Here is a 12182-nt window from a genome sequence, read left to right as displayed (position 1 = left end):
CCTGGCTTTCAAAGTGCTCAGAATCCCAAACAGCCCCCCAGGCCCAATAAACAGTTACCATCTATGGCATCTTACTGCAGCCCCTCTAGCATATCATTTAAGTCCATCACTAGAACCCCAGGACCCCCCAGCAACCTCAGGGTCTGCTGTCTGTTCTCCGTTCTGTTATTTTAGTTCTTCCTTTTGCTCTATATGAATCAAGTGCCAATGTCCTATTAAGTTGTGGTCATTTCCATAATCATAGGGGAGGCAGCAGATTTTTGCCTGGGGCATTTTACATTAGGTGGCATCATGTGTTCACATAGAACCACTGTATAAAGGGAATATTTCAATAGTACTTCCTATAATTCCTTGTGCAGGCAGGTAGTTTGCCCATGGTGTATACAGATAACAGTGGCTGAGCAAGAACTCCTGGCAGAATAATTGGCAATGGTCATGTATTATCAAAAAGACCCTGGCCAAAGTCCCAATGCATCCCCAGGGCCCAGCCCAACTCAGCGTGTTGTAATGCATGCATTGCATGTAATGATTTGGCAGCCAGCTTAAGCAATTCTTCTTCCTTTTTCCTTCCTTGTTATAAAGAAGGGGAAGTACAGCAATAATGATTATTTCCTAAAGGGGAAGGGATCTTGCTCTGTTGTTGCTGTCCTGCACTGTTATATCAGCTGTCCCTCTATGGCCGACTCCATTTTAAGGGGGTCAAAATGCATTGGGCAATGTGCTAATTTGGCCTGATAAAACTTTTTAATGTGTGCCCTGAGCATATTTATTTTGGGTGTTTCTCAGGTGACACCCATACAGAGCACCTACTTAGTTTGTATTTTATAGGATTTTTTTGCTGTGTGCCACTCTCTGCAGCCCTCTCCTGTTATAACCATGAGGCAACTTAGGAACCTTTTCTCCATCGGCACGTTACCTGGGACAGCAATAAGGCACCCCCCGATGAATTTAAGAGCCAAATCATTTTGTGTTTTTTTTATAGAGCAGAAAGATCAGTGGTGCCTAACCCACTCCTACACAAGAGAGTGAAGCAGGTCTGGGCTGGGCTTCAAAATAGGCCCTGGCATATACAGAGGCCCAAACAGCCTTCCACCAGCCCAATAAATTGTGACTGTCTATGGCATCTTACAGCAGTCCCTCTGGCATTTGCCAGTCTAGTCCTGGATAAGTGGCATCAGATGGCCCACTGGAAGTTTAAATCTTGGCTACCATGGTCAACTGTTCCCAAAAATACCTTCCCTCCATCAATAAAATGAATCTCTGATGGAAAGTAGTATGCGTTGCTTTGTTTTGCAAAGCAACGTCTATGCATTTCCAAAGATTTGGATTGGGTGCCGTTAAGGGCTCTGGCACACGGGGAGATTAGTCGCCCGCGGCAAAACTCCCTGTTCGCGGGCGACTAATCTCCCCGAGTTGCCTACCCCTGCCATCCCACCGGCGAACATGTAAGTCGCCGGCGGGATGGTAGACGCGGCGGGGCGATTTTAGGAAATCGCAGAAAAAGACTTGCGAGTCTTTTTCGTCGATTTGTGCGAAATCGCGCTGCCGCGTCTGCCATCCCGCCGGCGACTTACATTTATTATTCATATTTACTATTCATATGAACTGGGCATTGAATGGAACAGCCCTGTTCATTGGTCGTACCGTAGAAACAAAGTGATATGACTCCTAGGATGCAGCTTTGCTTGAAGTGTGATACCCATAAAGGAGTGAGTTGCTTGCGCTACAGTGTTGCTGCTAAAAAAAAAAACTCTGTGTGAATGGGGGAAACAGAGACTAACATCTTTTTCTTTTTACCCCTTTAGGGAGACCTGGCCAAAAAGAAAATCTACCCAACTTTGTGGTAAGTGATTGGCTAGTCAGTACACTATTGGTACAAGTATGGGACCTGTTATTCAAAATGCTCTGGACCTGGGGTCTTTCTGTAATTTGGATCTCCTTACTTTTAAAGGGGTGGTTCACCTTTAAGTAAACTTTTAATATGTTATAGAATGGCTAATTTTAAGCAACTTTTCAATTATTCTTCATTTTTTATAGTTTTAAATTTTTTGCCTTTTCTGCCTCTTTCCAGCTTTTAAATGGGGGTCACTGACCCCAGTAGCCAAAAATGATTGCTCTCTGAGGCTACAGTTTTATTGTTATTTTTATTATTACTTATCTTTCTTTCCAGCCCCTCTACTATTCATATATCTGTCACTCCCTTAATTTACTCCCTGTTTACTAAGGTAAATTGAACCCTAGCAACCAGATAACTGCTGAAATTCCAAACCGGAGAGCTGCAGAACGAAAAGCAAAAAAATGAAGACCAGTTGCAAATTGTTTCAGAATACCACTCTCTACATCATACTAAAAGTTAATTTAAAGTTGAACAGCCCCTTTAAGCCTTCTAAAAAATAATTTAACCATGCAATAAAGCCAATAGGATTGTTTTGCCTCAAAAAAAGACTATATCTTAGTCCTTAAGTACTGTCTTATTGTTACAGAGGAAATTAAAAAAAAAGTTGTAAAAATTACAATGGAGTTTATGGGAGAAGGCCTTCCAGTAATTTGGTACTTTTTGGATAACGGGTTTCCAGGTAACGGATCCCATATCTGTGTAGAACGTCAGTTTATTATAAGCTTTCTCCACAATTAAGTAGTGACCAGCCAGTAAGCTTGACCCAGAAACAGGAAAGCATCACATGTTAATACATTATGATATTACATTACATACTATTACATTACTAGAGCCTGTAAAATAGTAATCTTTTTAAGAAGAAACTCCTGTAGGAACAATAAGAAGGAGGAAAATTCACTGTATTGGGAAGGCAAGGCGCTATCTCTCATTCCTCACATGTTGGCCATGAGACTTTACTGACATGTCTGAACATAGGAAGCCAGAATTAGCTGATATATAACAAAATAAAGGGACACTGTCCTCCTCCTCTACATTCTTAGCTTATAGTACTAGTATTTGTTATTTGTTATTATACATTAGCAGTCTATACTTTTTGGCCATTTCCAAACTTTCTTACCTCCCCTAGCTGTGCCATTCTCGGGCATCTACATCCAGCAGTGCTGTATAAGTAAAATAAAACTCATAGTCCCTGCCACAAATCAAGACAGGGCTGCCACAAATGGAGGCAATTCTAACCCATGACCCGCTCTGAGGCAGCTCTTGCAATGCCACCCTCACCCCCTAGTACTTACATTTCCTGTGCCGGAGTGGGTCCAGGAGGGCCACATTGAACCACCATTGCACTCTGCACTAGAAGAGCCGGATTTTCCAGTTAATGACTGGAAATCAGCTCTTAAAGTTACCAGGAGTGTTCTCACCTTGCTTCATGGCGGGACCACCCCTGCAGTGGTATAACCACAGGACCAGGGCTCCTGGAACAAAAATAGGAACCGGCCCCACCCACAGTCTGGTCCCCTTTTGCAAGATGTTCCATGTGCGCGATCACACCTTCGGACGTCGGTGGGCGTACATAGTGACTCCAGCAGGGAAGTGCAGTGATTTTGGCTGGCCCAACCGGGGGGCGGGCCCAGGTGCAGTGGCACCTGGAGCTCCCACCGTTAGTTGCGGCACTGCACCTCTGGCTACAATTTTTGGCCAGACAGAAGCATTCATATAAGTAGGTACCCTAGTGTCTAAAACATTGGCTCTGTAAGTACTTTCATTGCACACATACAATTTTGTTTTAATCCTGTCCCTGACAATAGTCTCTATACCCTATATCAGGGGTACCCAAATTTGTCACCCTGTGATCTACTCTTGCCACCTGGCCTCCATCATGAGATCTACTTTGATAAAAAATAGTTGATGTTTAATACCTAAATACACATAGCAAAATATATATATACAGAATATATATATATTTAATGCCCACATAACATTATCCAAGTGTCAGCATAGCTGTATGGCTGTAGTCAAAAGCTCTGTTATGTTGGGGGGGAAAAAGAAGTGGTGGGATGGCATCCCACCTTGTGGTCTACCAAAAACCTTAAAATGATCTACTGGTAGACCGCAATGTATCTCTTGGGCACCCCTGCCCTATATAGTCTCTGGCTGGCTACTTCAGATAATTCCACCCCTAGTGCTGTGCTATTGTATGTGCTATTATATATGTGTACAGAATGGATATACTGCCAGTGCTGTGCTATTATATATATATATAGTTGTGTACAGAATGGATATACTGCCAGTGCTGTGCTATTATATATATATATATATATAGTTGTGTACAGAATGGATATACTGCCAGTGCTGTGCTATTATATATATTTGTGTAAACAATGGATATACTGCCAGTGCTGTGCTATTATATATATATAGTTGTGTACAGAATGGATATACTGCCAGTGCTGTGCTATTATATATATATATATATATATATATAGTTGTGTACAGAATGGATATACTGCCAGTGCTGTGCTATTATATATATATATATATATAGTTGTGTACAGAATGAATATACTGCCAGTGCTGTGCTATTATATATATTTGTGTAAACAATGGATATACTGCTTTTGTCTTGCAGGTGGCTTTACAACGATGGTTTGCTCCCAGAAGATACCTACATCGTAGGCTTTGCCCGTTCAAAGCTGACAGTTCAGGATATCAGAAAACAGAGCGAGCAGTATTTCAAGGTAATACAGTATTTAAAATACACCGTTTTTTAAACTCTTTTCTATGCATTTTATTTTTCCTTAATACCCATTATTGAAGCAGCTTCAAAATGGTGGGGCTAGCCATCTTATGGGCACACTGTAGAAGGAGGGGCATGGCCTGTAGTCCAATTAGGGTGAAATTAGACCGTTAAAATAGAATTTTTATAACAGTAGTTTGCTCATTGCTGGAACCATAAACAATGTTTCAGCAGCAGCGAGACTCTAAGCATGTGAAACCACACGGTAAGAAAACCCTTGAATGGCGCAGACCCATCTATCTTCATTGTCTCCCTACACCAGACCCACTACCTGACACGACCCACAGGTGGCAAATATTATACCTTTTCTTGATTATGCAAAATTTTGTACTGCAGGTATCCACAGAGGATGCTGAGAAACTAGACTCATTTTTCAAGCGCAACTCTTACATTTCTGGACAGTACTCCGATGCAGCCTCTTTTCAAAACCTCAACCAGCACCTGAACTCATTGCCTAATGGGGCAAAAGCCAACCGCCTCTTCTACCTAGCAGTACCCCCCAGCGTGTATCATGACGTTACCCGCAACATCAAGGAGACCTGCATGAGCTCTGTGTAAGTGGTGGCAAACAGTTGTTTATCACATTCTCTCTTTGCTTATCCATGTTTTCCCCTCCACTCCTTAAATATAATTTGTGCTGGACATACTTTTCGTTTTTATTATTATGTTTGGTCCTTGTAAGGTAGATATTTAGATTACCAGTTCACAGATAATCTCCCCTGCATAATGGACTCCTGCTAACAAAATAATCGCAACAGAGGGTAAATTATCTACCTTGCAAGGACCAAAAAAGGAGGAGCTTCGGTCTTTCTGTTTGGATTTTTCATGATTAATACAATACATAAACATTATGTTGAGTACAAGCCCTATTTTTGCACTCATGTTAAACAAGGAGGTATACTGCCCTTTTAAGAAGAGGTAGGTGGGGCCATATTCTTTGTGGTAGACAGAGGCCCCCTTTATCTCACTGATTTCTTTGGTGACAGCTGAAGGGTAAAAGGTTGGTAGATACCAACCCTAACCTAACCCTTGTCCCACCAACCTTACCCAACCCTAGGCTGACCCAGCCCCCCTCACCACAATATTTTATATACCCATGTCCAACCTATCTGGTTTTCCCATTTTCTCCTACTGTTAGCTACTCTTTCTACCCAAAACTTGTGATTTGCAGAGTCACACTATTTGCTGCCCCCTAAAGGCCTTTGGTATAGAAATAATCTAAATTATATTCAGGACTCTCTGCTACAAATGGTCTCCTGAAGGAATAAATGTGACAGCATTAGCCTGTATGTGGGTCCAGAAGGATCCCATTACCCATTTGAAATCCATTATTTTTCTAAGGCATGGTGGAAAATCATAACAACTGATGCATATGGTTATCTGCCGCTAAGGCTGCCTATACCCTCATATAATGTGACTGCCATCTAGTGGCAATTTTTTTATTCCTAATATAAAATGAGCAATACATATTTGGGATGGTTTACATCAGTGCCGTCCAACTTCTGTTGTACCGAGGGCCGGAATTTTTCCGACCTACGTGGTGGAGGGCCGATAATGGAAGCCAGTTTTGACCACTCCCCTTTTGGAAACCGCACCCACTTGAAACTACACCCATGTTATCACATGACCGTACCCATATTAATGGTTGTAGTACAGCAAAAACCTGCCATACTCTGCCTGCCCTACCCTGCCTGTGTGTGCCATACTCTGCCTTCCCTACCCTGCCTGTGTGTGCCATACTCTGCCTTCCCTACCCTGCCTGCGTGTGCCATACTTTCACTGTGTTTGCCATTCTTGGCTGGTTTGTGCCATACTTGGCCTGTGCGTGCCATACTTGGCCTGTGTGTGCCATACTTGGCCTGTGTGTGCCATACTTGGCCTGTGTGTGCCATACTCTGCCTTCCCTACCCTGCCTGTGTGTGCCATACTCTGCTTGCCCTATGATGCCTGTGTGTATGGCACACACAGGCAGCCTACAGTGACACAATGCTGGCACTGCTCCTACAGTCTGCACAATAACTATATATTAAAAAACTTTTTAATAGCAGTACCACCTCAGTATATGTTCTTTTTGTAGTGTGCAGGGATTATTTTTGGGTTTCTGCTGCTCCTGAGGTGTGAACAGGGGAACAATGGGGGTGATTACAGTCTGAGCCTGAGGTGTGAACACTGCAGGGGGTGAACAATGCAGAGATTAAAAGGTGGAACAACACAGGGGATTACATATTTAAACAATACAGCCTGAATCTGAGGTGAGAACCATGCAGGGGGGGCAGTTAATCTCAGTACTGATACCATTTAAAGCTTACACAAGAGTAAGCCATCAAAGCAGCCAGACAGGTGGGGGGCCACACAGAGGGGGGTCGCGGGCCGCCAGTTGGACAGCACTGGTCTACATAAAAGAAAGCCAAGACTATAACAGCTTGGTAGTGTTTGTTGATTCATGCTTTGCTATTCTCCATGCACTGCTGTTTAGTTACTCCCTTTTCTGTTGGCAGGGGCTGGAACCGTGTTATCGTGGAGAAACCTTTCGGCAAAGACCTGGAGAGTTCCAATCGTTTGTCGGAACACATCTCTGCCTTGTACAAGGAAAACCAGATCTACCGTATCGACCATTACCTGGGCAAAGAGATGGTACAGAACCTTATGATCTTAAGGTAAGAACACACAGTTACCTTTCTATTGCATATCCAACTCCCAATATCTTGTCTTTTTCTTACCTTACTTTTTAGTATGGATAATCCTAAATCTTTGTATTTTCTATTACCTAGGTTTGGTAACAGGATATTCAGCCCCCTCTGGTCCAGGGATCATATAAGTGCAGTGGTTCTGACATTCAAAGAGCCATTTGGTACACAGGGGCGTGGAGGATACTTTGATGAATTTGGTATAATCCGGTAAATACTTTTTATTTTTGACTGCACCCTCTCTCTATATGCACTAGCCTGCTTTTCTGATGTCTGTATCTCTGGCTTGTCTTTTCTCTAGGGACGTCATGCAAAATCACTTGCTCCAAATGATGTGTTTGATGGCTATGGAGAAGCCAGTTTCCACTAGCTCGGATGATGTTAGAGATGAAAAGGTATTAAGCATATTTTTATATGCAAGTTACCTTTACAGGGGTGCTAGCTAGGATAACTATCCTGGGCCATGCTTTTCTTGGGGGCCTCAGTGTAACAATTGTATGCAGTTGGACAGTAAAGAAATTCTAAACAGCACGGTTGTTACGGAAGGGGTTCAATTTATGCTATACCAAGGCAACACCTGAAATTTCCCCCGACCACTTCCAATTGCTCAGAGTGAGAAACCCATAAAAACACCAGAACTTTTCACATACATTGATATGTATGTATGAGTTGGAGCTGCCATAGCTTATGCATTATACATAAGCATAAGAACACCAATGGGGTTATGTTATAAAAGGCTCTAAAGTTGCCCAGGAGCAGTAACCCAAAGCAACCAATCAGAATATAGCATTTATTGGTCAGCTGTTTAAAAGCAAACATCTTACTGCTTCTGGGCAAACTGAGATACTGACTCCAGAAATCTATTAATCACTATTAACAATTGAAGCTACAGAAACCCACCTGAGAACTCATTAACTAGAAAAAAAATTGGGCAGCTCCTCACATACATGACAAATTAAGCCTGATTGTTTTCTGAATCATGTGATTAATATTACTTTTTTTTGTCAGGTGAAAGTCTTAAAATCAGTCAGTCCCCTTACATTAGATAACCTGGTGGTGGGGCAGTATGTTGGGAATGCTGAAGGGCAAGGAGAGGCACAACTAGGATATCTGGATGACCGCACTGTTCCAAAAGGATCTTTGACCCCCACATTTGCCACTGCAGTGTTGTATGTGCAGAATGAGCGTTGGGATGGTAAGTGGCCAGTCCATATGTGCCAGCTTTCATGTTGCTGTCTTCCCTTTTATGTATATTCAGTTCCAAGCCATTCACTTTTTGCCTGCTCTACTTCTTTGCGTTGGACCTGGCCACATATTATTTTTCACCCTATACACCAGGGATCCCTAATCTTTTTTACCTGTGAGCCACACTCAAATGTAAGAAGAGTTGCGGATCAACACAAGCATGAAAAATGTTCATGATGGTGCCAAATATGGACTGTAATTGGCTATTGGTAGCTCCTATATGGACTGGCAGCCTAAATGAGGCTCTGTGGTTTTTATGCAACCAAAACTTGCCTCCAATCCAGCAATTAAAAAATAAGCACCTGCTTTGTGGCCACTGGGATCAACATCCAAGGGGTTGGGGAGCAACATGTTACTCATGAACCACTGGTTTGGGATCATGGCTCTTTCTGTTCTTCAATTCCAGGTGTCCCTTTCATTATGCGCTGCGGCAAGGCCTTGAATGAGAGGAAGGCAGAGGCACGACTGCAGTTCCGTGATGTACCAGGAGATATTTTCCAAGGTCATTGCAAGAGGAATGAACTGGTGATCCGAGTGCAGCCAAATGAAGCCGTATACACCAAGATGATGACTAAGAAACCAGGAATGTTCTTTAACCCTGAGGAATCGGAGCTTGACTTAACATATGGGAACAGATACAAGGTAACTAGCGGTACCTGAAAACTTTTCTTCCTCAAATTTACTGGAATGTGTAAATTTAGGAGCATATCTGAAAGCAAAGTTGGAATGGTATAACTCCATGCATAACTCCTTAATGGTCTCTCCCTGCACAGGATGTAAAGTTGCCAGATGCGTATGAGCGGCTTATTTTGGATGTGTTCTGCGGGAATCAAATGCACTTCGTACGCAGGTTTGTGCATATTAACTGTGAGTTTTGGCAAATGCCAGTCATTATTTATTGGGCTGGTGGGGGCTGTTTGGGCCTCTGTGTACTTGAAATGCTAGGACCTTTTTTGAAACCCAGTCTGGGCCTGCCTGTATGGTTTATGTGTTGGAGCTTTTTAGGGTGGATGTTTTATTTATCTTGTACCTGTTTCCTTTCTGGCAGTGATGAACTGAGGGAAGCTTGGAGGATCTTCACCCCTGTTCTTCATCAACTGGAAAGAGAAAAGATCAAACCCCACCCCTATAAATATGGAAGGTAAGCAGTGAGCAACGCCGTAATTAGTGTATCTAGTGTTCCTTGATTAAAGTCTTCAAATCTAGAACCCAGAAATAACTGCCTTGTGCTACAAAACTCTTTGGCCACGTACCAACTATGATGGTAGCAATCACCTATTGATCCTAAAACAAACTGGCAAAGCTTAGCCCTGTAACCCCTGGAAACCAGCAGTCATCTTCACTGATTTATGCACTTGGAATAGTAAGCACAGTTAGGGCTCTGGCACACGGAGCGATTAGTCGCCTGCGACAGATCTCCCTATTCGCGGGTGACTAATCTCCCCGAGTTGCCATCCCACCGGCGAAAATGTAAGTCGCCGGTGGGATGGCATACGCGGCGGCGTGATTTCGACAAATCGCCGAAAATGCCTCGCGAGTGTGTGCCATCCCACCAGCGACTTACATTTTCGCCGGTGGGGTGGCAATTTAGGGAGATTAGTTGCCCGCGAACAGGGAGATTTCTCTCGGGCGACTAATCTCCCCGTGTGCCAGAGCCCTTAACATGGGAGGTCAGATTTTACTGTGTTTATGCTAATCCCTCATAAGGATATAAATCATCCAATGAACAAAGGTGGGTGGGATTGGACAGCTGGCACAGGTTAATTTTCCTGCACAGACACAGGACCCCCTATCCATCCTGTACCACTATCTTAAGAGACCTAAGGGTGACTGATCCTTCTGTAATGACCTTTATTCGTTTCAGCCGCGGACCCGCAGAAAGCGACGAGCTAATGCAGAAGGTCGGCTTCCATTATGCAGGAACCTACAAATGGGTGAACCCCAACAAACTCTGACACTTTGACCTCTGCCTCGCCCTCTCCTCCCCATGGACGTCCTGTTTTGTATCCCCTGAAACTTTACAGGTTTCCTGTCCATATAAACCGCACTGTGGGAAATCACAGGGGACCAAAATGCACCTTGTCTTGTTACACGTAGTGGCTGCCTGTAGGTGTCACTATCGGTACTTTTTGTCTTGAAGCCTGTCTTAGTTGCTTCTCATTCCTACTTGTTTAAGGTCTAAATGTGGCCAAACTATGGCCAACCTTATTGTATCAGAGCCATTCAAATTAACTTATACTGTACAATGTGGCCATGCACATGTATGGCCATATTAATTTGTTCTTATTTGAGTGGATGGCCCAAATGATCAAATCTCACAGGAAGTGATAAGGAGCAATAATTCCTCTCGCTTCCTCACTTACTGATGGACCATACTCACAAACATATGGTGTTCAAGGTATGGTCTGTCGAGACTGCTGCCAAGGTGACTTACATTCTCATGAGTGCAGTATGGTCAAAATTGGTCTCACTGCCCGACCAAGCCTAACCATGTATAACCAGCAGTTGTTCAACTTTGAGTTATCTTTTAGTACAATGAAAAGAGTAATATTTTGAGACAGTTTTCAGTAGGTCTTCATTTTTTATTATTTGTTGGTTTTTAATTATTTTAATTTTTGTTCAGCAGCTCTCCAGCTTGGACTTTAAGCAGCTTTCTGGTTGCTAGAGTCCAAATTATCTTAGCAACTAGGTAGCGGTTTAAATGAGAGAATTATATAGAAGTAGAAGAGGACCTGAATAGGTAAATAAGTAATAAAAATGATCAATAACAGTCAAACTCACAGAGCCTCACAGAGCAACAGTTTTTTGGTTGCTGTGGTCAGTGACCCCTATTTGAAAGATTTGGAAGAAGAAAATAATTCAAAAACTATAAAAAAAAAAAAAATAAATAATGAAGACCAAAGTTGCTTAGAATTTGCCATTCTTTAACATAACTAGAAGTTAACATAAGGTGAACCGCCCCTCTTTAAAGGGTGTCACTATTTTAACAAATCTCTGAACTGTAGTAGGTGCTTAATTATTCTTTCTAGCAAATAAGTCAAGCTGTTTGTCAGTAGCGTTTGGCATATTGCTGCCTCATGATGAAACCAGCCATTTAAAACATGTGACATTTGTCAGTGGGAGTTGGCCACAGCCAGGAGAACAAATGTTAAGTCGAACTCACAAATAAATCAATAAACTATATGAAAAATAATGAAAACATGTTTTGAGATGGATTTATTAAACACCCACTACAGTTTAATGAATATTTAAAGGAACAGTAACACCCTGCACTGGTAAAATTGGTGTGTTTGCTACAGTAACACTACTATAATTTATATAATAAGCTGCTGTGTAGCCACGGGGGCAGCCATTCAAGCTGGAAAAAAGCAGAAAAGGCACAGGTTACATAGCAGATAACAGATAAGTTCTGTAGAATACAATAGTGTTTTACCTGTTATCTGCTATGTGCCTGTGCCTTTTCTCCTTTGAATGGCTGCCCCCATGGCTGCACAGCAGCTTATTTATATAAATTATAGTAGACTTTCTGAAGTAAACACACAACTTTTACCAGTGCAGG

The 12182-nt window shown here is 42.5% G+C and overlaps 1 protein-coding gene across 2 annotated transcripts in view; it reads left to right on the top strand.

Annotated features, from left to right (window-relative positions):
• The window catches only part of g6pd (glucose-6-phosphate dehydrogenase), a 28987-nt gene extending 17480 nt beyond the window's left edge, over nucleotides 1-11507 (top strand). The window contains 11 exon segments of one of the 2 annotated variants that reach the window (NM_001017312.2): nucleotides 1806-1843; nucleotides 4524-4632; nucleotides 5028-5245; nucleotides 7190-7348; nucleotides 7463-7588; nucleotides 7680-7773; nucleotides 8387-8573; nucleotides 9030-9265; nucleotides 9397-9473; nucleotides 9672-9764; nucleotides 10488-11507. In NM_001017312.2, coding sequence (NP_001017312.1) covers nucleotides 1806-1843; nucleotides 4524-4632; nucleotides 5028-5245; nucleotides 7190-7348; nucleotides 7463-7588; nucleotides 7680-7773; nucleotides 8387-8573; nucleotides 9030-9265; nucleotides 9397-9473; nucleotides 9672-9764; nucleotides 10488-10578 — 1428 coding nt within the window. In that variant the 3' untranslated portion in view covers nucleotides 10579-11507. 2 annotated transcript variants of the gene reach the window in all.
• The last annotated feature ends 675 nt before the right edge of the window (nucleotides 11508-12182 follow it).

This window comes from Xenopus tropicalis, chromosome 8 (assembly GCF_000004195.4).
Source record: "Xenopus tropicalis strain Nigerian chromosome 8, UCB_Xtro_10.0, whole genome shotgun sequence".
Lineage (NCBI taxonomy): Eukaryota > Metazoa > Chordata > Amphibia > Anura > Pipidae > Xenopus > Xenopus tropicalis.
Note: the sequence above shows the minus strand (reverse complement) of the source record. Positions and strands in the feature narration are given on the sequence as shown.